This window comes from Opisthocomus hoazin, chromosome 10, assembly GCF_030867145.1.
Source record: "Opisthocomus hoazin isolate bOpiHoa1 chromosome 10, bOpiHoa1.hap1, whole genome shotgun sequence".
In the NCBI taxonomy this organism is placed as follows: Eukaryota; Metazoa; Chordata; class Aves; order Opisthocomiformes; family Opisthocomidae; genus Opisthocomus; species Opisthocomus hoazin.
This window is the reverse complement of record NC_134423.1, coordinates 32,967,039-32,993,614: the sequence shown is the minus strand read 5'-3', so window position 1 is coordinate 32,993,614 and position 26,576 is coordinate 32,967,039. Positions and strand designations below refer to the sequence as shown.

At 46.9% G+C, this 26,576-nt stretch overlaps 1 protein-coding gene across 2 annotated transcripts in view; it reads left to right on the top strand.

The window, feature by feature from the left end:
* Positions 1-26,148, top strand: part of MAP1A (microtubule associated protein 1A) — a 68,530-nt gene extending 42,382 nt beyond the window's left edge. For both annotated transcript variants that reach the window (XM_075432253.1, XM_075432254.1), the window contains 5 exons: positions 8,701-8,783; positions 9,458-9,598; positions 11,138-20,015; positions 21,406-21,638; positions 22,600-26,148. In XM_075432253.1, coding sequence (XP_075288368.1) covers positions 8,701-8,783; positions 9,458-9,598; positions 11,138-20,015; positions 21,406-21,638; positions 22,600-22,755 — 9,491 coding nt within the window. In that variant the 3' untranslated portion in view covers positions 22,756-26,148. The remainder of the gene's footprint in view (positions 1-8,700; positions 8,784-9,457; positions 9,599-11,137; positions 20,016-21,405; positions 21,639-22,599) is intronic.
* Positions 26,149-26,576: the final 428 nt, after the last annotated feature.

The window sequence follows — 26,576 nt, the reverse complement described above, 5'->3', positions numbered from 1 at the left end:
CTTTTCAGCCCACCCCTTTGTGGGGCGGGTTCTTTTTAAATTTATTGAGAAGTCTACTCTCGAACGGTTTGAGCACACAGACAGCGGGAAGGCTGCGTGCAAGCTTTCCTCATGCTGCTCGGTAGCACGTTCCAGTTCATACTGCTGGTGCTGTGGTTGCACACAGACTGTCCACCCTTCAGCCCACAGCTATGAAATCACCTAAGCATGTTTCAAGGGTTGATAAATCCCTCTCACCTGTTGTAACAGGTCAGAGCTGTTACTCCTGCAATACAGCAAGGATGCCCAGGTACAGAGAAGCTAAGCGATGCTTCTGGGATGCATAAGTCTGTAGGTAAGAGGAGCTTCACAGTTGCTGGCTTGTGTACTGGCTGCCAGAGTAATCTTTGTGTTTATTTTTTAATTCCTGAGCCCATCTGACTAGCGGGCAGAGCTTCCAAATCTCCAGCAGCCAGAGCTGGTCCTACCAGCTGTACACTGTTCAGTTTGCATGTTGGAGGAAGCTGTGTGCCCTGGAGGTGCTGGGTGTAGGACATTGCTTCCAGCAAGAGTCATTCACTCCTCTCCCTCACTGCTAAACAACATGGGGGTTCCGTGGTCTTGCGGAGGGGTGGATCCGTATTTCAGTAGGAGATAGGAAGGTGTGTTTGCACAGATGGGGTAAGAGGCAGGACCCTGCTCAGAATTCTGTGCAAGACCTTTCCTGCCTTTCCTCTGGTCTTTATAACCTCTCTCCCAAAGAGCTGTAGCTTGCCGTACTCGGTACAGTCCTGGAGTGTTTGTAAATGTATGCGTTGTTTCATTTTCTCTGAATGAGCACCATCTGAGGCTGGATTCTTTTTCTCCCATTGGCACTGAAGAAGCTGCAGTTGGAGACTTTACAGCCTCAGAATGAAAGAGTCAGTTGCTATCTCAGCGTTATGATGTCATTTCACAAAGAAGGAAATGCCAGTCTTTCAGCTTGCACTAGCTCATGTTAATTATGCAAATATATGCACTCTGAGAACCCTCGTCCATGGTTTGACTGTCTTCAGAGGTGGGTTTTTTTTCAATAGAACATCAGGAAGACCATGTAATACAAGGCTCAGCTCTTTGCTGAAGTGTAGCAAAAGGTACTGAACCATAGCGGTATCTAGGATCTTCTTGTAAGAAGAGTCTTTTCAGAAGTGTCACCCTGAAGAGATACGTTCGTAATGTCAGGTAAGAGATCAGAACATTAGGAAGAGTCAGTTTTTAATCACTGTGGCCTGTGTGCGTTGATAACCTGTCCAGAGTGTCAGACTTTGGTATTTTTTATGAATGTACTATTGGTGTTTGCTTTATAGGTAGAACCTGGCCCGTTAAGCCCAAATAATCGTAGGGACAAAGGAGGCAAAGGGTGTGGGAAAGACAAGGGAGTTAATGAGGAATAAAGAATGCTCCCTGGATGGGGAGAGGGTTGGCTTCTTTGCAGTCAGATGAAGAGTCTCCATCCTCTGTATGGCAAGGTCTGGAGAGCTCTTCCACCCAGCCTTTACATCCCGCCATCAGGCAAGTACAGGCGTTAGTAAGATGCCGCCCCTGAGCTTTCTCTTTTCCAGGTTAAACAGCCTCTCAGCTTTCCTCTCGTCAGAGATGTGCCAGGCCTTTAATCATCTTTGTGGCCCTCGTGTTCATTACGGTTTGGTGTACCAGTCAGAGCATCATGACTGACTTCAGCATAGTCTGTCCCTCAAAAGATGACTTGTTAGTGCTCTAGCCTAGGTGATCATACTTCACAAAGATGAGAACCTGGGTCCCACTGCCCTGACAATTGGCTCTGTTTTCAGCACGTTGAGTTGTAACCATGGTTCTTCCAGTTCTGATCAACAGAATAAGACCTCTGAGGTTTGATGGTCTGAAAGATTAAAGCAAATGACAAGCAGAAGCTCCTGCAGGGATCCTTACCAGCCCTTGGGACCAGCCCAGAATTTATTATTCAGCTACAAGGGTTTTTAGGTGCTTTCAATTAGAGTGGCAAAACACATTGCATACAAGGATCAGTACTGGCAGCATGACCTGCTTTTCTGCCTCCATGACCATCTGTCTGCTTCTAGGATCATCTCTTTCTTGGGCATCCTGTTTGTCACGTATTTACACTGGAGCACTGTCCTTTGTTTTAGCCTAGACTGACCTCCCTGCATAGTCCTCTTTGCTTGATTGCTAATGACTAAAACCACAGTGTCTGGTCATTCGTTCTCTCACCCTCTGTCTCTTTGTGCATGTAGAAAGCCCCACATGGTTAATTCACACTAATTCCAAAATGTGTGTGGCTTTGCTCATCACTTGCTATCTTCCACCATAACCAAATTAATTCTACACTCAGTGGGCCAAATGAGCATAGAATATTTCAAGTTGGAAGGGACCTACAAGGATCATTGAGTCCAAAACCCTGCTCATCGCAGAACTAGCTAAAACTAAACCATATGACTAAGAGCATTGTCCAGATGCTCCTTGAACTCTGACAGACTAGGTGCCATGACCTCTTCCTTGGGGAGCCTGTTCCAGTGACCAACCACCCTCTCAGTGAAGAACGTTTGGCTAATGTCCAGTCTGAACTTCTTGTGACGCAGCTTCATTCCTTTTCCTTATCTCCTGTTGCTGGTCACCAGAGAGAGGAGATCAGCAGTTCCCCCTCTGCTGCTCCTCTTGAGGAAGCTGTAGACTGCCATGAGGTCACCCCTCAGTCTTTCTAGTATGTAAGCTATACATACTCTTAAAAAAACACCAAAACCCAGACTTTTCCTCCCTCCTCACTAATGATCCATGAGTGCAGCCTGCACATCCTGAAATGTCCCCCTTAGTATTAGCCGTGGAAGTTCCTCTAATATTGCCTAGACAAACTGTTGTTCATCACCTCTGGGACATTTTTGCGTAATGCCTCTGTGGTCAATTCCTCCTGACTGCCGTTCCAGAGGTGGCTGCCATGTAGAAAGAGAGCATTATCTGTGCCCTCTGTGGTCCTTCAGGATGAAGGTGATACTGCTTCTGCACAATGGTGAGCAATGTGATCTGTGTGGAGGAGAGCGCCCCTGTCTTTTTTCTGAAATTTCAGTGAAGTCATGAATGAGGTGCATTTGCGTATTAAATCTTTACACATGTTATGCAGCAAGCACTTTGTGTGGGTAAAATACAACTAATGCTATGAGTCAAAACCTACCCAAGAGACAGAAAATGAATTAGAAAACAAATACATGGTCAAGTTTGTGCTGCATCCAGAGGTGAAATACAAGGGCTTCATGATTTGCTACCAAATATAAAGCTGATCGATACAGTAATGACAAGGAAAGGAGTTGGAATGAACATGGAGGTGGCTAAATTTGTAGATGACTCAGTTACTTATATCTAGGAAAGCCTATGAGGAACTTCTGCAACTAAATTAAACAGTCATCGTGACGTCCCTTTAAATTCCTTGTCAAAAAATGCGAAATCAAGCACACTAGAAAAATTAAACCTTCCAGACTCCTTATAAGGGCTCAGTTAACACTCATGGCAGGGTGAAATTTGAATGTCACTGTGTACCCCTAACTGAAGATCTTTATTTGGTGCAAAGCTAGTGTCATGTTATGTTATAATGCATAAAAAGTAGGGTGGGGAATCATATAGAAAATACAGTAATGCCACTCTGTGAGTCTTCTGTGTTTCTTCTTGTCTTTTATACTTCTGCTCTTGCTCATCCTAATGGCCATAGCAGAACTAGAAGAGTTTCAGCAATCGATGACAGTGGTTATGAGGGACTAGAGAATCTCTCCTCTTAATGAACAGATGGTAAAGGCTGGGAGCTTGCTGCCTTGGTGGAGATATGATGGATAGAAACATTCTCTGGAAGTGCACAGGCGTTGTGATGATGGCAGTAATCAGAATGTGCCTGAACACACAAAGTGAAGAGTCATATGAAATGAGAAATTCAATGCTAATGAAGTTTACACCCACGGTTACTGGGAGAGAGGAGATTTCGTTTAATGTAGCAGCTTGTGAGCATGGTTTGAGAGGGCTGAGCAGGGTCAGGGATATGTGTTCGGAATGCAGATGGAGATCTGTGGTCAGAGAGCTATGTTCAGATGTTTGTTCCAGGCAAGTTGGAGATAGCAGTCTTCAGGAGCCTGAGAAGGATATTCTTCTTACTGGTAAACACAATGAAGGGATTTTGCCGTTTACAGTGAGATTTTCAGGCATGCATTTCACAGTGGGGCTTTAGTAAGGACATATATCTGGCAATGACCTGAATAGCGTGCTTTCAATAACTGTGTCTGCAATGTCAGTCACACCGCTACTCATATCTGCTGCAAGTAATTTTTATTAGCAACAAGAAGGGTGGGTTTAAATCCTTTGTCTGTGCAGCTGCTTCTGCAGGCCTGTATAGAGGAAGCAGTCCGCAAAGGGCTCCTCAGACTGATGAGCACTTGGATTCAAAGAGACTTCGGGATGATGAGTATTCCCTCAGCTTGGCACAGCCCAGCATTTGCTCTGTTACATACAGGGGTCCTACTGTCGTGGAGCTGGCGGAGGCAGCTGCTAGCAGCCTGAGTGCGAGCAGGGGCTGGGGCGCTTGCCCTGGTGAGTTCACAGGCCGGTTTAGGTCACCGTGTTGCCGTCTCACTCAGAGTTTGCAGTTCGGCCTGGAGTTTGTGTGCTGTTCTGCTTTATCTCTGAATGAAGTTGAAGAACAGTTTTGGCATGCATGGATGTGTGCCGTGATTCAGTGTTTCTGGAAATGGCATGCCTGTATGGCTGTGCTCCTGTATTCTTCTGAGAACCAACTGCTGCAACTGAAGAAGGGGAATCTACCCAACAGTGGGTCAGGAGCAAAGCACTGCAGTGCTGCACTGCTTCACAGTCACAGAATCGCCGAAGCGTAGGTTGGAAGACACCTCTTGAGGTCAGCTAGTCTAATCCCACCTGCTCAAGAAGGGTCAGCTAGAGCAGGTTTCCCAGGACTGTGTCCAGTTGGGTTTTGAGCGTCTCTGAGGATGGATACTCCACAACCTCTTTGTACAATCTATTCCAGTGTTTGACCACCCTCACGGTAAAAAAAGTGTTTTATTGTGTTCAGGTGGAATTGCATGTGTCTTAATTTGTGCCTCTTGTCCTGTCACTGGGCACTACTGAGAAGAGAGTCTGACTTCCTCTTCTTCATTCCCTCTCATAGGTAGTTATACATATTAATAAGATCCCTCCTCCACCCCAAGCCTTCTCTTTTCCAGCCTAAACAGTCTTAGTTCACTCAGCCTCACCTCATATGAAAATACTTCAGTCACTAAATCGACTTCACAGCCCTGCACAAGACTCAGTACTTCACCATTCCTACCTTCCATCTGCCAGCAGCTGCTGGCCCCACAGCTTGAACCCTCCTCTTTCTTTCAAGTATGAAGGGGACAGTCCCTCCGGGGGGTGAGAAGACGCGAGCAGAATGCTAACCAGCCGTGCTTTGTTTACCAGTCTCAGCAGTGACAGCTCAGCTGCTTGGGCTTGAACCACAGAAATGGCAAAGCACAGCAGTATTTTCATGCCTGTTAGTCCTGCCGACAGGCAATTGGCATTACCCACCAAGAGCTGCCTTGCCTGCAGCCCTCAGGCTGGCATTGCCTCTGCAGCGTCGTGGCAGCTGGTGCCTGGAAGGATGCCCACATGCTGGGCACCAGTGACTACACTGTGCCTGAGAGCCCTCCTCTCACATGGCACAAGGAAGGGACTGCTGGTGTCGGTTCTGCACACCAAGCTGTGTTCTCCGAGTGGCGTGGGTAACAACTGCCAAAACTGGTCTATCTGGAATGTACGGGCAGCAAGATGGCAGGAGTTGAAGCCTGGGGAATGGCATTGTTTGGGTTTCATGTTGTCTCAGACCTACTGTTGAAAAATGGGAGCAGATTGCTTCTGTTATGGATGCTCTGACCAGCATGTGAGTGGAGGTCCTGGATGAAGAGTTAGAATGTGCCCTCAGCAAGTTTGCTGACGACACCAAACTGGGAGGTGTGGTAGATACACCAGAAGGCTGTGCTGCCATTCAGCGTGACCTGGATAGGCTGGAGAGCTGGGCAGAGAGGAACCTGATGAGGTTCAACAAGGGCAAGTGCAGGGTCCTGCACCTGGGGAGGAACAACCTCATGCACCAGTACAGGCTTGGGGTGGACCTGCTGGAGAGCAGCTCTGCGGAGAGGGACCTGGGTGTCCTGGTGGACGACAGGTTAACTATGAGCCAGCAGTGTGCCCTGGCTGCCAAGAAGGCCAATGGGATCCTGGGGTGCATCAAGAAGAGTGTGGCCAGCAGGACAAGGGAGGTTCTCCTTCCCCTCTACACTGCCCTGGTGAGGCCTCATCTGGAGTACTGTGTCCAGTTCTGGGCTCCCCAGTTCAAGAAGGATGAAGAGCTACTGGAGAGAGTCCAGCGGAGGGCTACAAGGATGGTGAGGGGACTGGAGCATCTCCCCTACGAGGAGAGGTTGAGGGAACTGGGCTTGTTCAGCCTGAAGAAGAGAAGGCTGCGAGGGGACCTTATAAATGCCTACAAATATCTTAAGGGTGGGTGTCAGGAGGATGGGGCCAAGCTCTTTTCAGTGGTGCCCAGTGACAGGACAAGGGGCAATGGGCACAAACTGAGGCACAGGAAGTTCCGTCTGAACATGAGGAGGAACTTCTTCTCTCTGAGGGTGACGGAGCACTGGAACAGGCTGCCCAGGGAGGTTGTGGAGTCTCCTTCTCTGGAGATATTCAAGACCCGCCTGGACAAGGTCCTGTGCAGCCTGCTGTAGGTGACCCTGCTTCGGCGGGGGGGTTGGACTAGATGACCCACAGAGGTCCCTTCCAACCCCTACTATTCTGTGATTCTGTGATTCTGTGATTCTGTGGTGTGGGGCGAGCTGAGTGAAAACTGCACGATGCAATCGGTGAGGAAATGAGGTACTCCTTGGGTTCACTGCTGGGGTCTAAGCAATGCCGAGGTATCAGCAGTACCTTTACAATTACCATTACCTTGTGGATGAGTGGGTTTTTGCTTCTTTTGGCTGCAGTGCATGCCCCAGGACACTTCCTTGAGCCCTCCTCATCTGCACCACCAGCCACCCTCCCACACCACCCCCCACTTACTTGCAGCGTTCCTTCTTCGTGCAGGGGCTTGGTTCCCAGTGTCTGCCATCCATACACCGCATCCCCCGTCAAGTGACAGAAATGCCACTGAACTCAGTGCAGGCATTTCCTTTGCACAGTGATAGTTTTGTTTCAGTCTGGAGAGTCCATTTTTAGACAAACTGAAAGAACACAAGTTCAGAAAGCAGTTAGAGATGCAGAGTATAAGAAGTTCTGCTGAGAGCTTAGAGCCACTCTCATTCTGGGCTGACAGTTGCCTTCTGGGCATGTCTGTCTGGCTTATACTTAATTGCTGGCAGCCAGAGTAAAACATCTCAGTAAACTGAGTTTAATTAAAGCTATACTGAGTATTGGCCTTTCTCTGACTTCTTTCTTTTTGTGTCCTTTTGGTGTCTTTCTCTGAAATACCAGTTTGATTGAGCTATTTTACAAGGACTGAGATCTGCTTAGAAAGAGAGCTGATAGGAGGTTGTGGAATAGAGAGGGTGAAAAGAACAACACTGTCAGAGAGCAGCAGTTGTCTGGAAGACAAAAAGTAGAAACAGATGTTCATTTTCATCTATGGCCCTCCAGTCTATATGAGGAATTAAAGCCTGTGAAAGATTTAGACCTTGTAAATTACACATTCCAGCAGTTAAGTTGTAAGTGCCTGGCTTGTAGAGTGGATATAATGTCTAGAGGTAGGTATTTGCAAAGACCAGAATCCAAAAAATTATGCTGCCTGAAATGTCAAGGGAAATGCTGCAGGAAGGTCCTGTGCCTTGTCCCGCTTCCCAGAGCTGTTTGACGTGGGTACGAAGGATGGCAGGCACTCACCACTGTTCTTTCTAACAAATTAATCGGGCCCGGGCATGATGTCAGTGTTTTGTCAAATGTCCATGTAATGCCCATGGCAAGGTGAGCACACAGACTGCTTTGTTGCACTACCCAGGCTCTTGTTTGCTTTTCTTTGGCTCTTCCCTTTTTGTGTTAGTATACAGAGAGAGCAGAATCCTGCCTGGGTGCCAGTTTGTGACTCTCAGGGGAGGGAGACAGGAGAACAAGCATTCTTATCATCTAGGCGGTTCCCATAGCAGCAGTTCAGCTCTAGGAGTGCAGGTTTGGATTAAAGTAAAGCACTTCATAAGAGAAAAACCTTGTTAAGAATGATAAGAGATTCGTTAGTAGTGCTGCGCCAGTCTATTGAAGGGTGAGTTGGCACACACCAGCTGGCTTACAAAGCCCCGTGGTGACGGAGGCTTGGACAAGATCCAGAGATACCTCTCCATGGTAGCTGAGAGGCAAGATACTTCTGTCTGCAGGGGATTATTGGTCTGTGCCAGCATTTATGGGGCACAGCTGTCTGGCACAAGCGGGCAGCTTGTTGTGCCTGGCACGGTGGACTTCAGAACATGTTGGAGTTGAGTTGCAGAATGAGAATGAGGATTTTTTTATGTGTTACTGAAAAGAATTTTCTTTGTTCTATGAGACCCAGGTATTAAATTGGATCTAGAATGCAAGTTGAAGCATTGCAATCCAACCCATGCTGAAGTGGAATTTTTGAAGCTAAAACATCTCGTCAGCTTCTCCCATCCTGTCTAATCCCTTGCTTCTCCCCAGGCCAAAGAACCCTCCATCATCGAAGTGATACCCTGGAGACAGTGATCCTGGTAAATCCCAATGTGGACAGCATCGTGTCTGAGGTAAGGACCAGATGCCAGCGGCTTTTCCCCACGTCAGCTCTCCTGCCCGTGCTTGACATAGAGGGTCATGGTCATCACACTTTGCACCTTATGGAGTTTGACTGTGCTGCCAGTCTGCTGCAAGGTGTGGTGAGGTGGCCAGGTGTTCTGGTCTTGCCAGCGAAATAATATGCAGCAACCAGTATTCTGTGGCAGAATTTACTGCTAGACAAAGAAACAACACAAGACTGTATAGTTCATTATGTACTAGCCCTTTAGGAATGAGCTGCTTCCTGGAAGAGTTAGTGCCTTACAGTTGCCCAATTTTAAGGATTTCTCAGGAGCTTGTAGAGTTTCCTAGCAAACAAGGTGGAGGGCTTCTGAACCTTGAGCACTGTAGTTTGGTGAGAGTCTAAATGTGCCAGCCTGTTACATGACAGTGTAATGCCAAACATTTTCTCTTAGCATTGGCCTACTTTCTCCGTGCGAACTATGATGTGACATGGAGCTGTGTCAGGCAGGCAGTAGCATTGTCTTCCCTCTTCAGCGACCTACTCTCCTGTGTGTAGAAAACTTATGTTTCACCTATTTATGAATAATGCAGAAGTATTGCCTGTCCGTGTGACTGAGTTTCTGGGTGCTGCTGAGGAATACAGACAGCTTTTTGACTGCAAAACTCTGTCTCATGGTAACAGGTTCGCTCACTGGTGTGCGATTCATCAGCCCACAAACTACTGATCTTCTGTGGTCAGAGTTCAGACCAGGAAGGAGACTTGATCCTGCAGACAGGGACCTTCACTTACCAGAAGTTTGCTGAGATACTGTCAGATCCAGAGGTGAGTGTGAACAGTAAGTCAGCATGTCTCCTGCTGTTCACAGAGTGCATGATAGAGCAATGCAGCCTGTGCCACTCCTTCAGGTGGCAGATCTGCAGAAGGATGGGCTTGGAATCCAGCAAAACAGTTGCACATCATAAATAATTCATGCTATAGTCTTGGGCATCTTGCTTTAACTCTCTGGCTTAAGTTTTCCAAGGTGGCAGGCATGGGTGATTCCACCTTTAAATGCTCAGCTTGAAATAACCTTCCAGACTGGCTCTGCAGTGGGTAGACACTCAAAATTTCTTAAAGCAGGTCTTGAAATATCTGTGGGCAGCTCCCAAATAACAGCCAACAGAGGCCATCGTAACCCTAGTAAATGTGGGTATTTCTCTTCATTTTGCAGTCAGTCCAGCAAGCATAAGCTGTTCACAAGGTTCAGAGTGTTCATTAGGGGTGTGTAAAGATGACAAGGGGATGACTAAATAACTACAAATATCATTACATAGTCATAGAATTGCAGAATCATTCCAGTTGGAAGGGCACTTGAGAGTTCTGTAGCCCAGCCTCCTGCACAGAGCAGGGTCAGCACTGAATTTAGATAAGACTGCTCAGGGCTTTGTCCAGTGGGGCCTTGAAAACCTTATGGGACATCTCCGAGCCTCTGCTCCAATGCTAGTTATCTTAGCTAGGTGTACTACAGCTTTCCTCAGAGGCTTTAAACTCTCTGTTGGCTCTTGTTGCCAATACAGATATGCTGCTTCACTTTTTGATAAGCCCTGCTGATCATTGTGTGCCAGATGTTTAGAATGTCTCCGTCTGATTCAACATACAGCTGCTGCAGGAGTGGCTGGGTGATATTTTGACAATTGATATCACTGTTGCTGTAATTACATCAGGAAATCTGCCCACCTTCATTTATTTTAGGCTGATTGTTCTCATTTATTTCCGGTACCCATTTATTTAGACACTAACTAGTCAATTAAGGGCTGTCTAAGCAAAAGAACACAGAGTAAAGAAGTGTACTAATCTCATTCCAGATACTTAGGAAGTCTGAGGTTTAATGCTTCTTTGCTCAGGACATGTTCAGCATAGCTCTAAGGAGCCTTGGAAATTACCTCAACCTTAGTTCTACTTATTAATCATGTAGCATGTCCCCAACCCTGTATGTATATCAGAGATGGAGTCATAACTGCTATTTTTGAGCCCAAGCCAGGGACTGATATCCCAAGTTAAATAGGAAGAAGTGAGGAAAGACCACAAGGTGGTTCCTGCTTTCGTTTCCTTTCCTGAGATCTTGTCACTGTGCAGTCCCAACAGTCAGGAAGCATAAAGGCCCATCAACATTAAGAATTTCAAAAGAGAGCAGAACATGGCCCCACACATTTATTTGCAATGGGCTTTTGGACTATTTAATCTATCCCCAGTGTTTCCTGTCAGTAAAGTGCTCATGGCATCTTCAGTATTTCTGCATTCACTGGCTTTTTTTTTTTTTTAAGTCCTGAATTGATCTTAGAGCTCTGTTTGACCTTTATTTGTTTGTCTTTGTCTCATTAGGTCACCCAGATTCTTAGCAGTGCTGATTCAGACATCAAGGCCTCCCTTACTGTGTCGTGCTTGGGAGAAGGAGACTGGAGCAACCTTGGGCATCCTCAATTTCAGGAAATTATTAATCTGAAACTGAATCCTGATCCAGTTCTGCCAGAAATGGATGGAGTGTCTGAGTTTGCAGAATATGTGTCTGAGACAGTTGACGTGCCATCTCCATTTGATCTCCTGGAGCCACCCACCTCAGGGGGCTTTTTGAAGCTTTCTAAACCCTGCTGCTACATATTCCCTGGGGGAAGAGGTGATTCTGCTCTTTTTGCTGTCAATGGGTTTAACATCCTTGTGGATGGTGGCTCTGACAGGAAGTCTTGCTTCTGGAAACTGGTAAGGCACCTGGATAGGATTGACTCAATCCTGCTCACCCACATTGGTGCAGACAACTTACCTGGCATCAATGGGCTACTTCAGAGGAAAGTTGCTGAGCAAGAAGAGGAACAATCCCAGGGCTCTACCAACTACAGTGACTGGATGAAGAACCTAATTTCTCCCGAGCTAGGGGTGGTTTTTTTTAATGTTCCTGAAAAACTGAAGATGCCTGAATCATCCATGAAAGTAAAGAGGAGCATTGAAGAAGCTTGTCTGACACTGCAGTATCTCAACAGACTAGGCATTAAATCAGAGCCTCTCTACAGGGTGGTAAGCAGTACCATTGAACCTATCACGCTTTTCCACAAAATGGGAGTGGGTAAGCTGGACATGTATATACTGAATCCTGTCAAGGACAGTAAAGAAATGCAGTTTCTAATGCAGAAATGGGCTGGTAATAGTAAAGCAAAGACTGGCATAATTCTCGCAAGTGGGAAAGAAGGTGAAATTTCTGTTCCCTATCTCACATCCATCACAGCCCTGGTGGTGTGGCTTCCAGCTAGCCCAACAGAGAAAATTGTAAGGGTTTTGTTTCCTGGAAATGCTCCTCAAAACAAGATATTGGAAGGTCTTGAGAAACTCAAGCACCTGGATTTTCTGAGGTACCCAGTGGCTACGCAGAAAGAGATCACTTCTGGAATACCTCCACCTGTGCTGAAGCAGACCAAAATTAAACAAAGAACTGACAGTAAAGAGAGTCTTAAATCTTCTCCCAAGCCATCTGTGACAAAGCAAGCTAAGAAAGAAGAGGCAGCTGAGGAGGGGATTAAGGAGATAAAACCAGAAGTCATAAAGGATGCTAAAACTGAGAAAAAGGTTAAAGAACATTCAGAGAAAATTCCTGAGAAACCTGTTAAACATGAAAAGATAAAGACAGAAACAAGTGATGCTCTCAAAGCTGAGAAAAGAAAATTGGCAAAAGACAAAGTTAGCAAAAAGCATCTCAAAGAGAAAGTATCCAAACTGGAGGAAAAGAAAGACAAAGAAAAGAAGGAGATTAAGAAGGAGAAAAAGGACTTAAAAAAAGACGATGGAAAGAAAGAAGAAAAAAAAGATATAAAGAAGGAGGATAAAAAGAAAGAAACCAAACCAGAGCCCAAAAAACTTTCTAAACCAGACTTAAAGCCATTTACCCCAGAAGTAAGAAAAACGTTATACAAGGCAAAAGTTCCAGGCAGACTCAAAACTGAGAAGATCAAAGTCAAACCTGAAAAGGAAGTACCTGCTGACCTGAAGACATCACCAATGGAGAAGGCACCTGTACAGGTGGAGCCAGGAGAGACTTCCATAGCTGAACAGAGATTAGTCCTGTCTTCACCAGAAGATCTTACAAAGGACTTTGAGGAACTGAAGCATGAGGAGAAAGGGGCCTTGCAGGTGACTCAAGAAATGTCTGATACTGAGGTTAGTGATAAGGTTATGAGAGTACCTGAAACAGAGATAAAAGACTCTGCTGACATGATTGCTCAGACTTGCCTTGCAGGGGATCTGATTTTGAAAACAAACATTCCTGATTGGGGAATATCTACTACTGATATGGAAAAAGAATCACCAGCAGAGGAAAAGGCAGTCCATCAGCTAGAACTGAGAGCCGGTCTTGCTGAAAAAATAGAGGGTGAAAGAACAGTGGATGAAAATCGTGACATGAGATACTGCGAAGGAAAAGCTGAACGGGACAAGGAAGTGCAGCTGGTCCCAGACAAAGAACAGGTACCGCCACAGATAGACCTCTTAGCAAAAGGTGCTTGGTCTTCAGTGTTCAGAGAGGAAGAAAAGGATGAAGAGGAGAAAAGCTCTTTGGACAGAAAACAGAGGGAAGCAGAAACAAAGCCTTGTGAAAAGTATATTGAGGGGACAGAGGCACAGGAAGAGGGTGAGAAGGAAAAGACAGAAGATGTGATAGAAAAGGCAGAACTGGAAGAAAAGGAAGAACAGCACATGAAGGCAGAGGAGAAGGTGGAAAAGACTAGAGACTTCTATGAACTAAATCAGGATGAGAGGGAGGACAAAATATTAACCACTACAGAAAAGGAAAAAGAATTTAGTGACGTGGGTGAGAAAAACAAGTTACTTGGAAAGGACATAACAAAGGAAGAGTCATACCTGAGCAATCTGCCAGTCCCACCAGGAGCAGCAGCAGAACATGTTTCATATATCCAAGATGAAACTATCCCTGGCTACTCAGAAACAGAGCAGACCATTTCTGATGAAGAAATACATGATGAACAGGAAGAGAGGATCCCACACTTAAAGTATGATGTCAATGCTTATGACATTTCTGTTCCTGACCACCCAGGCTCTTTTGAAGCTGTACATGGAATACAGGCCATGCCTACTGCTGACCTTGCAGCCAAGGGCTATGCTGCCCAGGAGTCTGAAATCCTGGCATATCCTACAAACATTGTGGCAGCACCTCTAGCTGAGGAGGAACATATATCCTCTGCTACCTCTATTACAGAATGTGATAAGCTTTCATCTTTTGCAACTTCAGTAGCAGAGGATCAATCTGTTGCATCTATAACAGCGCCACAAACAGAAGAGACTGGGAAAAGTTCTTTACTTCTAGACACAGTAAACAGCATGCCCTCCTCTCGGACTGAAGCCACCCAAGGTCTCGACTATGTTCCCTCCGCTGGCACGATCTCTCCCACATCGTCCTTGGAGGAAGACAAATATTTTAAATCTCCACCCCCTGAAGATTTCCATGCATTAGCAGAAGGTGAGAGAAAACTGGAAGGTCAAAAAAAGGATCTTCATGAAGAGGCAGAAGATGAAGAGGAAGAGGAAGAAGAAGAAGAAGAAGAGGGGACTCCAAATATTGAAATGCCTGAGAAACTCCGAGGGCATTACAATGCCCCCATGTTTGCTCATCAAGGATGTGCTGATAATGTGTTAATCAGTGTTCCCACAGAAGTGATGCAAACTTCTGGTCTGCCATTATCGACTGAAGAAACACCATTTTCCCAGGCTGACTCTGCAGAGGCTGAAGAACGATGCATGAGTCCTGACGATAGTACGGTCAAAATGGCCTCTCCCACGCCATCTGGCCCCACTAGTGCAGGACACACACCTTTCCACCAGTCCCCAGTGGAGGAAAAACTAGAAACAGTAGATTCAGATCTATTTGAAAAACAAACAGGTGCTGCTGCGAAGAAACTGGAAGACCAAACTTCTGTTGTGGTGAACAGTGCCAAGGGTGAACCTCTCAGAGAAGATGAGGTATCTGCAGCCAAATACAGACATGACAAAGAAGTGCCTGGCCCTGTACAGCACAAGCTGGACTTGGGCAGTGATGTTCCAGTGTCTCCTGGGGAGGAAGTGCAGGAAGAACCGGTGGGGAAGGAGGAGCTGCCCTGGCTCTCCTACCACAAGCAAGACACAGTGGTCATAGGGGAGGAGGACGAGCATCCTGTGCTGCCCCGTCCCAGCACAGATGTGCTTCTGGAGACAGAAAAAGAGCAAGGAACTAAAAACATGACAGAGAATTTAATGGTATTTTCAAAACACTTGTCCTTTGAGCCATGCTCTGCCACAGAAACATCTCTAGGACATGTGGATCCTCCACAGTTCACAAGCCAAAGCAAACCTGAAAGTGACAAATCTTCACAGCTTTCACCAGATGACACCAAGTCACTTTCTTCTACAGAAGAAAGTATTGGTAAAGAAAAATCCTCTGACATTTCTGTTAAGGGAGTGAATAGCGAAGAAGGAAAATTGCTGTATTTCACAGGAGGTGCCTCAGAAGAAGAAAAATCTTCTCATGTTTCTATTAAAGACATTTCTCCAGAAGAGGCCAAATCCATTTCTCTCACTGAGAGTCCCAGCAGAGAAATGTCTTCAGACTTTTTTGTTAAAGGAATTTCTCCAGAAGACATCAAATCTCTTAGTTTCACAGAAGAGATACCTGCAAAAGAAAATACTGTGTCTGACTTCACTGACAAATTATCGTCAGAAGCTGTGGAATCCCTGGATTTCACAGAGCAGAGCCCAGCAACATATGAAAAATCACTGAAAATTGCTGCCAAAGATCTCACAAAAGAAGTGTCAAAATCTTTTCCTTGCCCAGAAAGTGGCTCAGTTAAAGACCCATCACCCAGAGATACGTCAACTGAAGAAATGTCTCCAGATGACAGCAGTTTATTTTCTGCAGCAGAAAAGGGCCCATTTAGGGGAAGAACTGCAGGCTTGGACTCTCAGGAAGTATCTCCAGATGCAAAGGGCTTACACTTTACAGAATGTAGCCCAACTGAGGATAAAACATCTTCACACATTTCTGCTGAAGGTGTACAATCTTGCAGGTTCAATGAAACTCAGGAAGAAAAATCTCCAGAAATGGAAGACTTTTACGTGAAAGATTTAAGTTATGAGAAGAAAGTGTGGTTTCCAGAAGAGGTGGAGGAGATCCCTGTTGAGGGAAGGCGGCAGAGATACGATAAAGAGAGAGAGAGCACATTCTTAGATGAGGTACCAGAATATGAAACACCATCCATTCCTAAAATGGGAGAGGAGGAGATCCTGTCTCATGCAGCGCCTGGCAGTCATACCTGGAGAAGAGCAGAAAGTGAAGCATGGGGCTCTACGTATGGGTATCTTCAGGAAGGAAGAGAGACTGGAAGAGGAGAGCAGTTACCTGATGAGGAGGATGAGGACCTCTGTCATGCTGAAGAGAAACCTGTGCAAACAGAAGCAGAATGTTTAAAGATGGAATCATTTGATTACAAAGAAGACACACAGAAGAGTGCCAAACCTACATCAGAAACAAAGAAAATGGAAATAGTTCCTGCTGACATCACTCTCCCAGAAAGAACACAAACAGAAACTTCTCTGCCTTCTCGGTATGTCTCTGGTGAGGAAAATCAGGCCAAAGCATTGAAAGGAAACAAAGACAGGCAAGAATTGTTGTTGACATCTAAACAAGATTCCTCCTACTTAAATGAAGAGGAGAAAGCTGTCCTAGATATCTATGCAAAGTCACTAGACCAAGCACTGACAGCATCTCCTCTGTCTGTAATGCCTGCCACTCTGGAAACGGAGATAGACACATCACCAGAAACAGAAAGGCCTTACAAGTTAGATCAGTGCAAGCCACCTCTACAGGAGGAGGTCCCATCAAAGGACACAGAGAAGAAATCAGACATCAGTGGTTTGTATCAGGAAACAGACTGTAAATACAAGTTGGAGAAAAAGCAAGAGGGTGCCTGCAAATCTGCTGAGGATCTTTATGACTCTACAGGAGGGAAAGAGCAGATGGCAGTAGCATCTGCTGTGTTGCCATCTACAAGACCAGCAGAATATGAATATATAGCAGGGTCCCCAGAAGAAATTGCTGCAATGGCAGGGCAGCGTGTATACTCCCCTCTAGGACAAGGCCCTTGTCAAAAAAGCAGTGCTGCCATGGGCTGTGCTGAGGCTGTGGGTTCTGCCAGCCTCATGGCATATCCTCCAGAGACCTACTCCAGCAGCTCTCCAGAGCCTTATTCCTATGAGGAAGGGGTCTGCAGACCCAGAGGTGATGACAGTTCTACAAGACAAGAGCAAGAAGAAAGAGAACCAACTCCCTACCCTGACGAAAGAAGTTTCAAGTATGCTGACATCTATGAGAAGATAATTGTGTCTGGAGTTGGACCCTCCCCCTTCACACCCAAGGGTGCAGACAGCCCAGGTCACACCGACAAGGTGTCAGCAACAGCACTGATCTCTCAAAAAGATCAGGGTTTTCATGTCTCTGCAAAGGAAGAAGAGTCCTGCCTTTATACCTCTGCTGAGAAGGAGTTGTCATCGCCAGCATCCCCTAAAGATAAAGCAGATTCAGCCTTTGACTATACAGACCTCCATGAAAGATACTTACCCTTGTCTGAAGCAGATAAACCTAGGATATCTGAAGGACAGGAAAAACTGAAGGTGTCTTCTGCTTTGCCAGAAGAACTGAACGCTGAACTGCACCCATCATCTGCAAGTACTGCATCTGCATCTCCCACAGACATGACTGACACGTTTTATCAAGAAAAATCAGCTGCCTATATTGATGCTGCTTGTCCAGATGCGAACATCATTTTGTCTAGCCAGGAACAGATGTCTCTGTCCCTGAAATCTGAAAGCCCAAATCCCAAAGATATATACTACGAGAAAGCAGGTCGAGGGGAAGAAAGCATGAGTGACTCAGAGTTAGAAAAAGGTGCTAAGGAGAAATCTGAAAAGGAGTCTAAACTGCACAGCCATGTTGAAGCTGCAGGCACAGTCTATGCACACATCTCAGCAATGGACAAGTTTCACGTATCGGAATCCCTTCTACAAAGCCAGCGTCAGGAGTCCAGTTCACCCAGTTCTACTGCCTCTTCACCGTCTGACCCAGAATGGAAAGAGGAGTACAGAACTAGGAAAACTGCATCAGCCACTGTTGTGGGGACATATGTTGCTGGTTACAGTGACCTGCCAGACACAGGCAGAGACACGCAGGCTTCAGAAATGTGCCATTTAAGACACGATTCTTTGCAAAAGAGGGAGGTTGCTGAAAAATCCACAAAGGCGTCACATTTCTCTGTAGCAGATTATCCAAGTGCAGCGATGATCTCAGAGTGCCAAGAGCAAGCCATATACTTGAAATCTGCTTCTGGAAAACAAAAAGAGGAATACAAAAAAGGCCCAACAGTAGAGGGCAGAGCGATGGATAGCTCTTCTGGATTTGAATGTTCCCTTCTAGGAAAGAATGAAACATCCAGTATGTTCAGACATGAGCAAACCTCAGCAAGCCGTTTCGGGGATATCTCTCTCCCTTTAAAGGCTCCTTGTGCTTTGCTCTCAGACCATGGGAAGAAAGATGAGTACTTGGAGGTTTCTGAGAAAATGAGCAGCCTTGACTCATCTTTTACTAGATTCTCACCACTGAGTCTGTATGAAGAAGATAAGTTGTTCTCCAAAGCTGTGGAAGGAGAGTCTGTGCCCCAACAGCAGCTGAAAGATGACTCTTCCAGCCTATCCGAGGAACCTTCATCTGAAGCTACCACTCCTGTGATACCAACTACAGCAGAAAGCTTCTACTCCCATATGCTTTCCACACACACAGGTGCAGGAGCAGAAGCAGGTACCAGGAGTCTTTGGGATGTGTCTCCACAGATTCCAGATAATGCTGTGAAAACACATACAGCTGAAACCAAAGACTTGGTGTTTGCTGAAGAACACGGTTCGCTGTTCACAAGGGGCATGAGTGACAGCATTTCACCACGCAGAAAGGAGTGCCAGAGTTCAGAGCCCACAGCATTCTCTGCAGAGAAACAACAGCAACCCTGTGTAAGCAGTCCAGAGCAGAAGGCACCATTTGCAGAACAGCTGATGACACTGACATCTCTACCCGATGTGTTGACATCATTTCCTCATCATCAGCATGAAGATGAAACCACAGCCAATGGTCCAACAGAGGTGAGCACCAGTCTGCAAGCCTTCCAAAGTACATGCCATGCAGCAGAGGCAAAAGATGAAAAAACATGTCCTGATTCTGACAGCAGTTTTTCTCCATGTGCAGGCAAAGAGGACACAGAGAGGCAGAGCCGTCCTTCCTCTCTGATGTCCCCTGAACACAGTTTCCAGCCCTTCCTCCCAGATGTACAGAGGGGTGGAAAAACAGAGGACCATGGACATGCTTCCCATGAGATGGACCCGCATTTAGGAGACAGTTTTGATTGTGTACAGAAATTTTCCTCATGTGAATACAAGCACAGGAAGGGCGAGCTCTCTCCCTCATTCATCAACCCGAGCCCTCATGAGCTCTCTGAAGACAGTGACCTCTCACAGGAGGACGGTCATCCTTCAGTGCAGGGGAGACCACCCCACACTGGTAGCAGCCCCATGCAAAGTGCCACAGTGGAGGAAACCCCTCCAACATCAGTGAGTGATTCTGGAACCTCCCAGTCAGACTCGGATGTCCCGCCTGAGACAGAAGAATGTCCATCCATCACAGCAGATGCCAACATGGACTCGGATGAAGATGCTGATTTTCTGCCAGTGGACAAAGCTGTTGGGAATGCTCATCATGCCAGTTCTAGGTCCAGCCATGATCCTCAGCCTGTTCCAATGGTGGATCCCCATCCCCATCCTCCTCACCCTGATGTCTGCATGGTAGACCCTGATATGTTGGTAAATGAGCAAAGCATGAGCAGAACTGATAAAATTTCCAAGAAAGACATAAAAGACAAGAACAAAGGTGTGAGGAAGCCTTTGAGCAAACCCAAATCTTCCTCACCTGCACGGAAATTAGATACGAAAGGGAAACGATCTCCCACTCCTGTGAAACAGCCATCGGACAAATCTCCAAAATCTGTCACTGCCAAAAAAGAAAGAGATGGAGGAGAGAAGCCCAAACCACGTATTGCGCTGGTGCAGCCTCCTCACACAGAGGATGAGTTATCCCGGAGTAGTCACAGCAACCCTGTCAAGAGCCTTGTTAATGGCATGAAAACAAACCCCGGTAAGAAGTTCTTCCTTAAGTATGCATTTTCTCTTTAGGTCCAACACAGAGAAAAAGCACGGGTTAGATGCAGAACAACAGAGAACAGGACTTCCCAGTCAGGCATAAAAGGTTATAAGCAGTGATAAGGTAGAGGGGTTGTCACACAAGTGACTTAAAAAGATCAAAGCCTTGAAGAAAACTCTCGACCTCTGTAGAGCCGAATCCAACCACCTCTGAAGAGAGACAGACCTGTGAGACCTGTTTCAGAACTTTATAGGCCAAGGTTCCATTCCACCCAGGGGCCACATCTGTGGAGGGGCAGCAGATGTTTAAAGGTGGGTGCTGTCAAAGAAATGCCAGCAACTGAAGGACAAAATACATGTTTGTGTTAAGAAGAGGTGAGCCTGTGAGTGGGGTAAGTGCATTGCACTGGACTGAGGTAAAGCTGTCTTTTAGAATAACAGGACACCACCATGGTCGGATACGTCCTTTCCTCTGAAATGTTAAGCAGAGATGGGATAGGAACAGCTCCCACATCCAGCTGTCACACACAGGGCACTGAACGGGCAGTCTGACTGTTGGAAGCTAAGGTCTTTTTCCGGAATGAAGGTGTGACAGAGGGACTCAGCCTCAAGTGTATGTACAGCCCACAGCCTCTTGCTAAGTGTTCTCACAGAGACCATTGCTCTGCTGGTATCCTGCCAGATGATACCAGCATTAGGTGATTCCACAGAGAGCAGGAGGGAGAGAAGGGAGAGTCCTTCTGTGGGCTGTGTGTGTGCATGTATATATATATAGATAGATAGATAGATAGATATATGCATATACATTGCTGAGTATAACAACTCTTGTTTGACCATCTCGTATCTCGTAAACATAAGCAGCAGCAAATAAAGAAAAGAGGTATGAAAGGTTGATAGGAAAGAGCAATAGCATCCTTGGAATAGCAGCAATTCACAGAGATGGCAGAAAGCCAGGAGGAAGCTTCCAGAAAGACTACTGTAATGCCCTAGGATAGCATATAAAGGCCATCAGAACATGTTTCCTTTAGCAAATGTAGATTATTAAAAAACAAAAATCAGGACTAAATAGTGATTGGGATGACAACTCTGCAAGAGCTAATAATGGAAATTTTTTATTCCCTTCCCCAGGAAAGGCTTCCGAGCCTAAAGCCTTCCAGTCCTTCCCCAAAGAACAGCAGAACTCCCTTTCCCTCCCATGAGCTGTGACAGCACTGGCCCAGAAATGCACTCAGGTCACCTCTGAGCAGCAGAGCCTGGATAAATCTTAACTCTGCTGCTGCAGCTGCAGGGAAAACCCTTTTTGGAATTCAAATTCTGCAGTGTTAATCTGAGTGTTTTTCCTTTCCAGAAGGATTTTGATAGCCTCTGTTTTCTTTTTTCCAAAGTTTCCAGTTGTCCTAAGAGCAGTTTGCCTGTGCCCATGGGTCCACCTGTCTATGTGGACTTGGCATACATCCCCAACCATTGCAGTGGAAAGAACACAGATCCGGAGTTCTTCAAGCGGGTTCGAGCATCATATTATGTTGTGAGTGGGAATGATGCAGCCAATGGAGAACCGAGCCGTGCAGTGTTGGATGCGCTTCTGGAAGGGAAGTCTCAATGGGGGGAGAACCTGCAGGTAGGTCATGGAAATGCCAAGGAGTGTGTGCCATGCTCCGTTGTGTCACAGGTGGTGGGGAGAAGGTGTGTGTCACAAACATATCCAGAAGGAGTACACTAAGAGGAAGCAATTGATACTGGCCATGTCCTGCTCTGTAATCTTAGAAGAGTAGTTGTTTGCTCCGCCAGGAGGAGGAGGAGCAGGACACCCGCAAAATGGTGTGAGTGGAAGCAGGTATGTCCTCCTTTCCACAGCCTTCTGAGGAGAGGAAGCATTTAGAGATCCTACACTCCTCCTTATCTGCTGCAGGACGAGCCTATTCTCAAGCAAAAACAAGCACTATCCCAGTCTGAATTTTCATCACAGTCTTCCACACCCAGTGACACTTGTTGCTAGCCTTGCTTGCTGAAGAGCTTTCTGCTAGCAACTTTTTATTAGTGCTTTTAAACCAGAGTGTTCTTACACATAGTTCTTGCTTACACAGGTTTGCAGGACTTCTGGGGCAGGCACTCTCTCTGCAGACAGGTGCAAGAAAGTGTGTATGTTCTTCCAGATGAAGCAGCCTCAGATTTCAAGGTCCCCGAGTTGCACATTGGGTCAATAGGCACATAAAGTCTAATATACGGCCATTAACAGTGACACTCTCAGCATTGTTCCTTTTCACACTGAGAGATCTTTCTAAGGCTGTTTCTGGAGCTCTGCAGAGAGCGCGCTGCTGCGCTGCAGCTATGTTCATCATTATGGGGTTAGGACTGCCAGTTCGAAGCCAGCTCAGAGCGCCATTGTGCTGGTACTGCATAAAATAAAGCACCAGCTCTGCCTTAGAGAACCTGACATCTGAAAGACATTAAATAGAACAAGCAGTACCAAGGGTACAGTGTTCCAAAATTAATGGGATATTTTAGCCTCAGCTCCTGTGGGCATTGTTTGTCACTGCAGTTGTTCTCAGACAATCATCCCTTCTGCTTTCTTTTCACAGGTGACATTGATCCCAACACATGATACTGAGGTGACACGAGAATGGTACCAACAGACCCATGAGAAACAGCAGGAGCTAAATATCATGGTACTGGCAAGCAGCAGCACTGTTGTGATGCAGGATGAATCTTTTCCAGCCTGTAAGATCGAATTCTAAATCTCCCACACTTTGCGTTCATCCATTGACTCTCCAATCACCGATGCAACATCAGAGACGCCATCTAATCACAGTCCAGTTCTTCTCTGGTTTAGTCCTCTACATGGTTCCCATTTGTCAGGCAAGCGGGTATCCATCTAGCTCAGCACTGGATGCCATGAGAAAGAAGTGCAGGGCTCTGTAATATTCTGGACTGAGCTAAGAGTTTGTGCAAGAGCAGTTGCAGGCCAGGGGCACTTTCACTTTCCCTGCTTTATTCTGATGCCTGTACAGTTTCTGTAGACTATCTTGGCTGCCTTGCTGCTGTGAGAGCTTGTTCTACTCTCTTCCTGGCTGCCTTGCCATTTAACTTGTAGCACCATGAACCTCATCTTTCTGGTGAGGGCTGCAGTGCTGCTGCTGCATGTAGACAGTGCATGGGAGGCAGGGGGGCAGAGAAGAAACTAATTTGCAAAGAAAATGCACCTAGGAGATGAGGGAACGCGAAATCCTCCAACTGTAACATGACAGTGAAGGTCATTCTTCCATCTCCCTTCCTGAACATACAGGTGGTGGTCTGAGCAAGGGGACCTGTGCTCCAACCAGGCAGAACCACTGCCAGCTTTGCAGGTTTCTGTCCCAAGTATTTGGTTGTGGCGTCCTGCAACTCTGGCTCACTATGCTCAAGGAGCTGGGATGAAGGACACAGTTTGTTTGGGGGCAGCAGTGGGAGGGGAGGGTTCAGCCTGTTGTTCTTTGGTACAAAGAGCACATTCCTAACCTGCTAACGTGAGCTTTGCACACACAGAGTGGCCGACTTACTCCTGCACATCATCAGTGTGGCAGTAGGAGGCACAGAGGGGCTGTTGCCTGAACAGTCACACAGAAAGAGTATCCAAACGCACAACTACAGCACCCTCTAAAGCAGAAGGGCTGAAACAACCCTGGCCGCCGTTGGCCTAAGATGTACGAGAAACCTCCCTGTTCTGGTAAACCAAAGGCTTTCTTGAGGATTGTGGTGAGGCAGCTGAGGAACCCGCATGCCATACTGAGAGAGCCTAGCATCTGGCTGGCGTAGCTGACGTGTGCCAGCTCTGCGAGCAGCAGCAGCTTCCTCACTGCCTGTGTGCCAGCGGTCCAAGCCTCTTAGCTGCGTTCAAGCTTTTTGTTGTCCCTCTTAAGTGTTCAGGATGCGGGGAATAGAACCTGTGGTGTGAGGAAAGAGAACCCCCTTCCAGAAACACCTGGGGGAAAGTAGCTTAGTAAGCGTAGTTGCTCTTGGTTCCTCCACACCCGTGGCAGGGACATGCAGACTGCTGTTTCCAGCATAGATGAGGTGCTGTCAAACTGCTGTGCACACCTTGCAGCCCATTGCTAGCACACCTGTTGTGGGCATATGTCCTTGCTCTGGCCATCCTGGCAGAGGTGTAGTTGTATGCCGTGAGTGCACCATTGCTACTGAACAGTCACCCAGAGCCACCTTGGCATGCAAACCCGTTCCAGCTGTGGGACTCCCAGCCCCTGCAGGGAGGGCAGGTCCGGGAGTGTTTGTGCTCGGGTGCACTGAGGTTACAGCAGCGGTGAGCCTTTGCCACAGCTGAGAACTTTGCAAGAGGGTCTTATCGCGAAGATGGCTTTTATCTTTCTGTAAGACAAAGAGTGTGGCAGCAGGGTGTGCTCTGGGGAAGGAGAGATGAGATAGAAAGCAATGCTGCAAGGCCTGACATACAGCTCAAAGGTATGTCCATCTGCTGCGTCGCCTGCTGTGCTTGGCCCTGAGCCGAGGTCTGACTCCATAATAGGCATTCTGGGACCCTGTGTTGTGCTTGCCTGGGACACTTCAGTCCCAGTGCTAGTTTTCTGGCAGCTGACATAAATAAAATGCTGCTTAGAAACCTACTCCTAGGACCAAAATGGAGTTTCTAGGGAAATGGTTTATTTTGCATTTAATTTATATATTTATTTTTTTGATGTTAAGCTGTATTTTGTGTGGATTTAATATTTTAATTTATACATGTTAACATGACACCATGTGCTCTTAGTGTCAGTTCAGAGGTTTCTTAGTACAAATACTTAGATGCTGCAATTTAAACAACAACATAAAAGGATCATAGAGAACTTGCTGGCAGCAAAAGGGGTCTCTGCTTGCAGCCTGCAAGGCTGCATCTAAAACCCAGCAGCTGCAGGACAAAGCCTGAGGCTAGCAGCCCCTCCCCTAGGAGCAGCTAGCCTTTTTGACACAGCCCTTGTTAGGAGCATGTGCGCTTACTCAGGGATTCAGCAAATCCCTGCCCTGTGCTGTACCCATTTTAACCATAGAATCATGATGTGTCTGCCAGAAGAATAAATGTCATTCTCTGTAACCCAGTGGGGTCAGTGTCCATGAATGTTGGTTATGGCAAGCAGTTGCAAGCAATAACCCACCTGCTCCTGCTTCCCCAGCACTGCTGGGGGGGTTCCCATCAGTGCTCTGGGGAGACCCTGGCTCCCTGCCACTGGGACTGGATGCCAGCCGGGCAGGCGCAGGATGCCAGACACTAGAGGAACAAATGGGGCCTCATGGACTGGATCCCTGGATCCCTGAGTGTGGCTAGGTGTAAAAGCTAATGCACTAACTTTAGCTAGACCCATACATGAATGTTTTCTCAATTTTGAACTTGAAGCAATTCTGACTAAGCAGCAGTAATAGCGAGGCTTTGCAAGGTGCCTGCGTCCTCCAGGCAGGAGTGCGGTCACTGGCATGTGTTCCAGTAAAAACACTTGCCCTCCGCGTGCTGTGCTTCTGCACTCCGCAGCTATGCTGCTTGGACAGCTTTATCCTGCACCGGTCTGCTTCCCTGTCCTCAAGGCTCCACACTTTTTTTTCAGTCTTGTGGCAGTCTGTTCTGTCTTCAGCTTCTCTCCCTTCCTCTTTTCTTCCTCCTCCCGTCCTCCCTCCTCTCCCTCCCTACCCCATCTTAAAAAGCCACAGGGAAAAAGACTTGTAAAAATGCCAGTTTATAAAGAGTCTGACCTGCTTAGCCTGCAGGAGCCAGCAGAACCCATCCAGTGCCAGAGGTAATACAACACGATAGCGAGAAACAGTTAAACTGCTTTTGCTTGTTTCTGCATGTGGGCAACAACGCGTAATCTTCCTCTATGTAATAGGTACAAAATACTATTTTAAACCTATAAGTAAAAAAGTGAACGTCTTAACTGTATTGAAATGGCAACTTGTGCTCCTAGCTGCTTCTATGCTAAATGTTTTAAGAACAGAGCCCTGATTCTTTTCTTCAGCATCATGTTTCTATTTGAATTTAGTTCCTTGAGTTCTGTCCTTTTGCCCATTTCCATGTGAAACACTCTGTAACTAACTGCTGTCAAGAGAGGAGCCCAACACATTAGTAATAAAGCCACATTAACTGTGAACAAGAACCCTGCCAACTGTTTCAAACTGTTCTTTGGGTGAGTCCATACTGTAGGCAGGGGGCACAGACACTGCCACCATACCTTCCTTCCCGTGCCTGCCAGCTGCCTCCCACCCAGCGAGTTCAGGGGAGCCCGGCTTTCCCACCAACACCACACCTTCCCCAGCAGCTGCTAAAACCCTGGGGGCCCCTGGGAAGGGACACGCACGTCAGGGGTGTAGAGCCGACCTGGGACACCCACCCCTCCCTCCTTGGCCCTGGCAGGGTGGTTCACAGCTCCAGCTACCTCCCCTCCGGAGGAGGTTTCGGGCCCTTGCACAGCTGGGCAAGGGCCCAGGCGGGGACACAGCCCTCGACGCTCCAGTGTGGAGCCGGCACGGCCAGTGGTGCCAGTACTGCAGCTCCTCGCAGTTCCTGAATCATGCTCTCCATTGT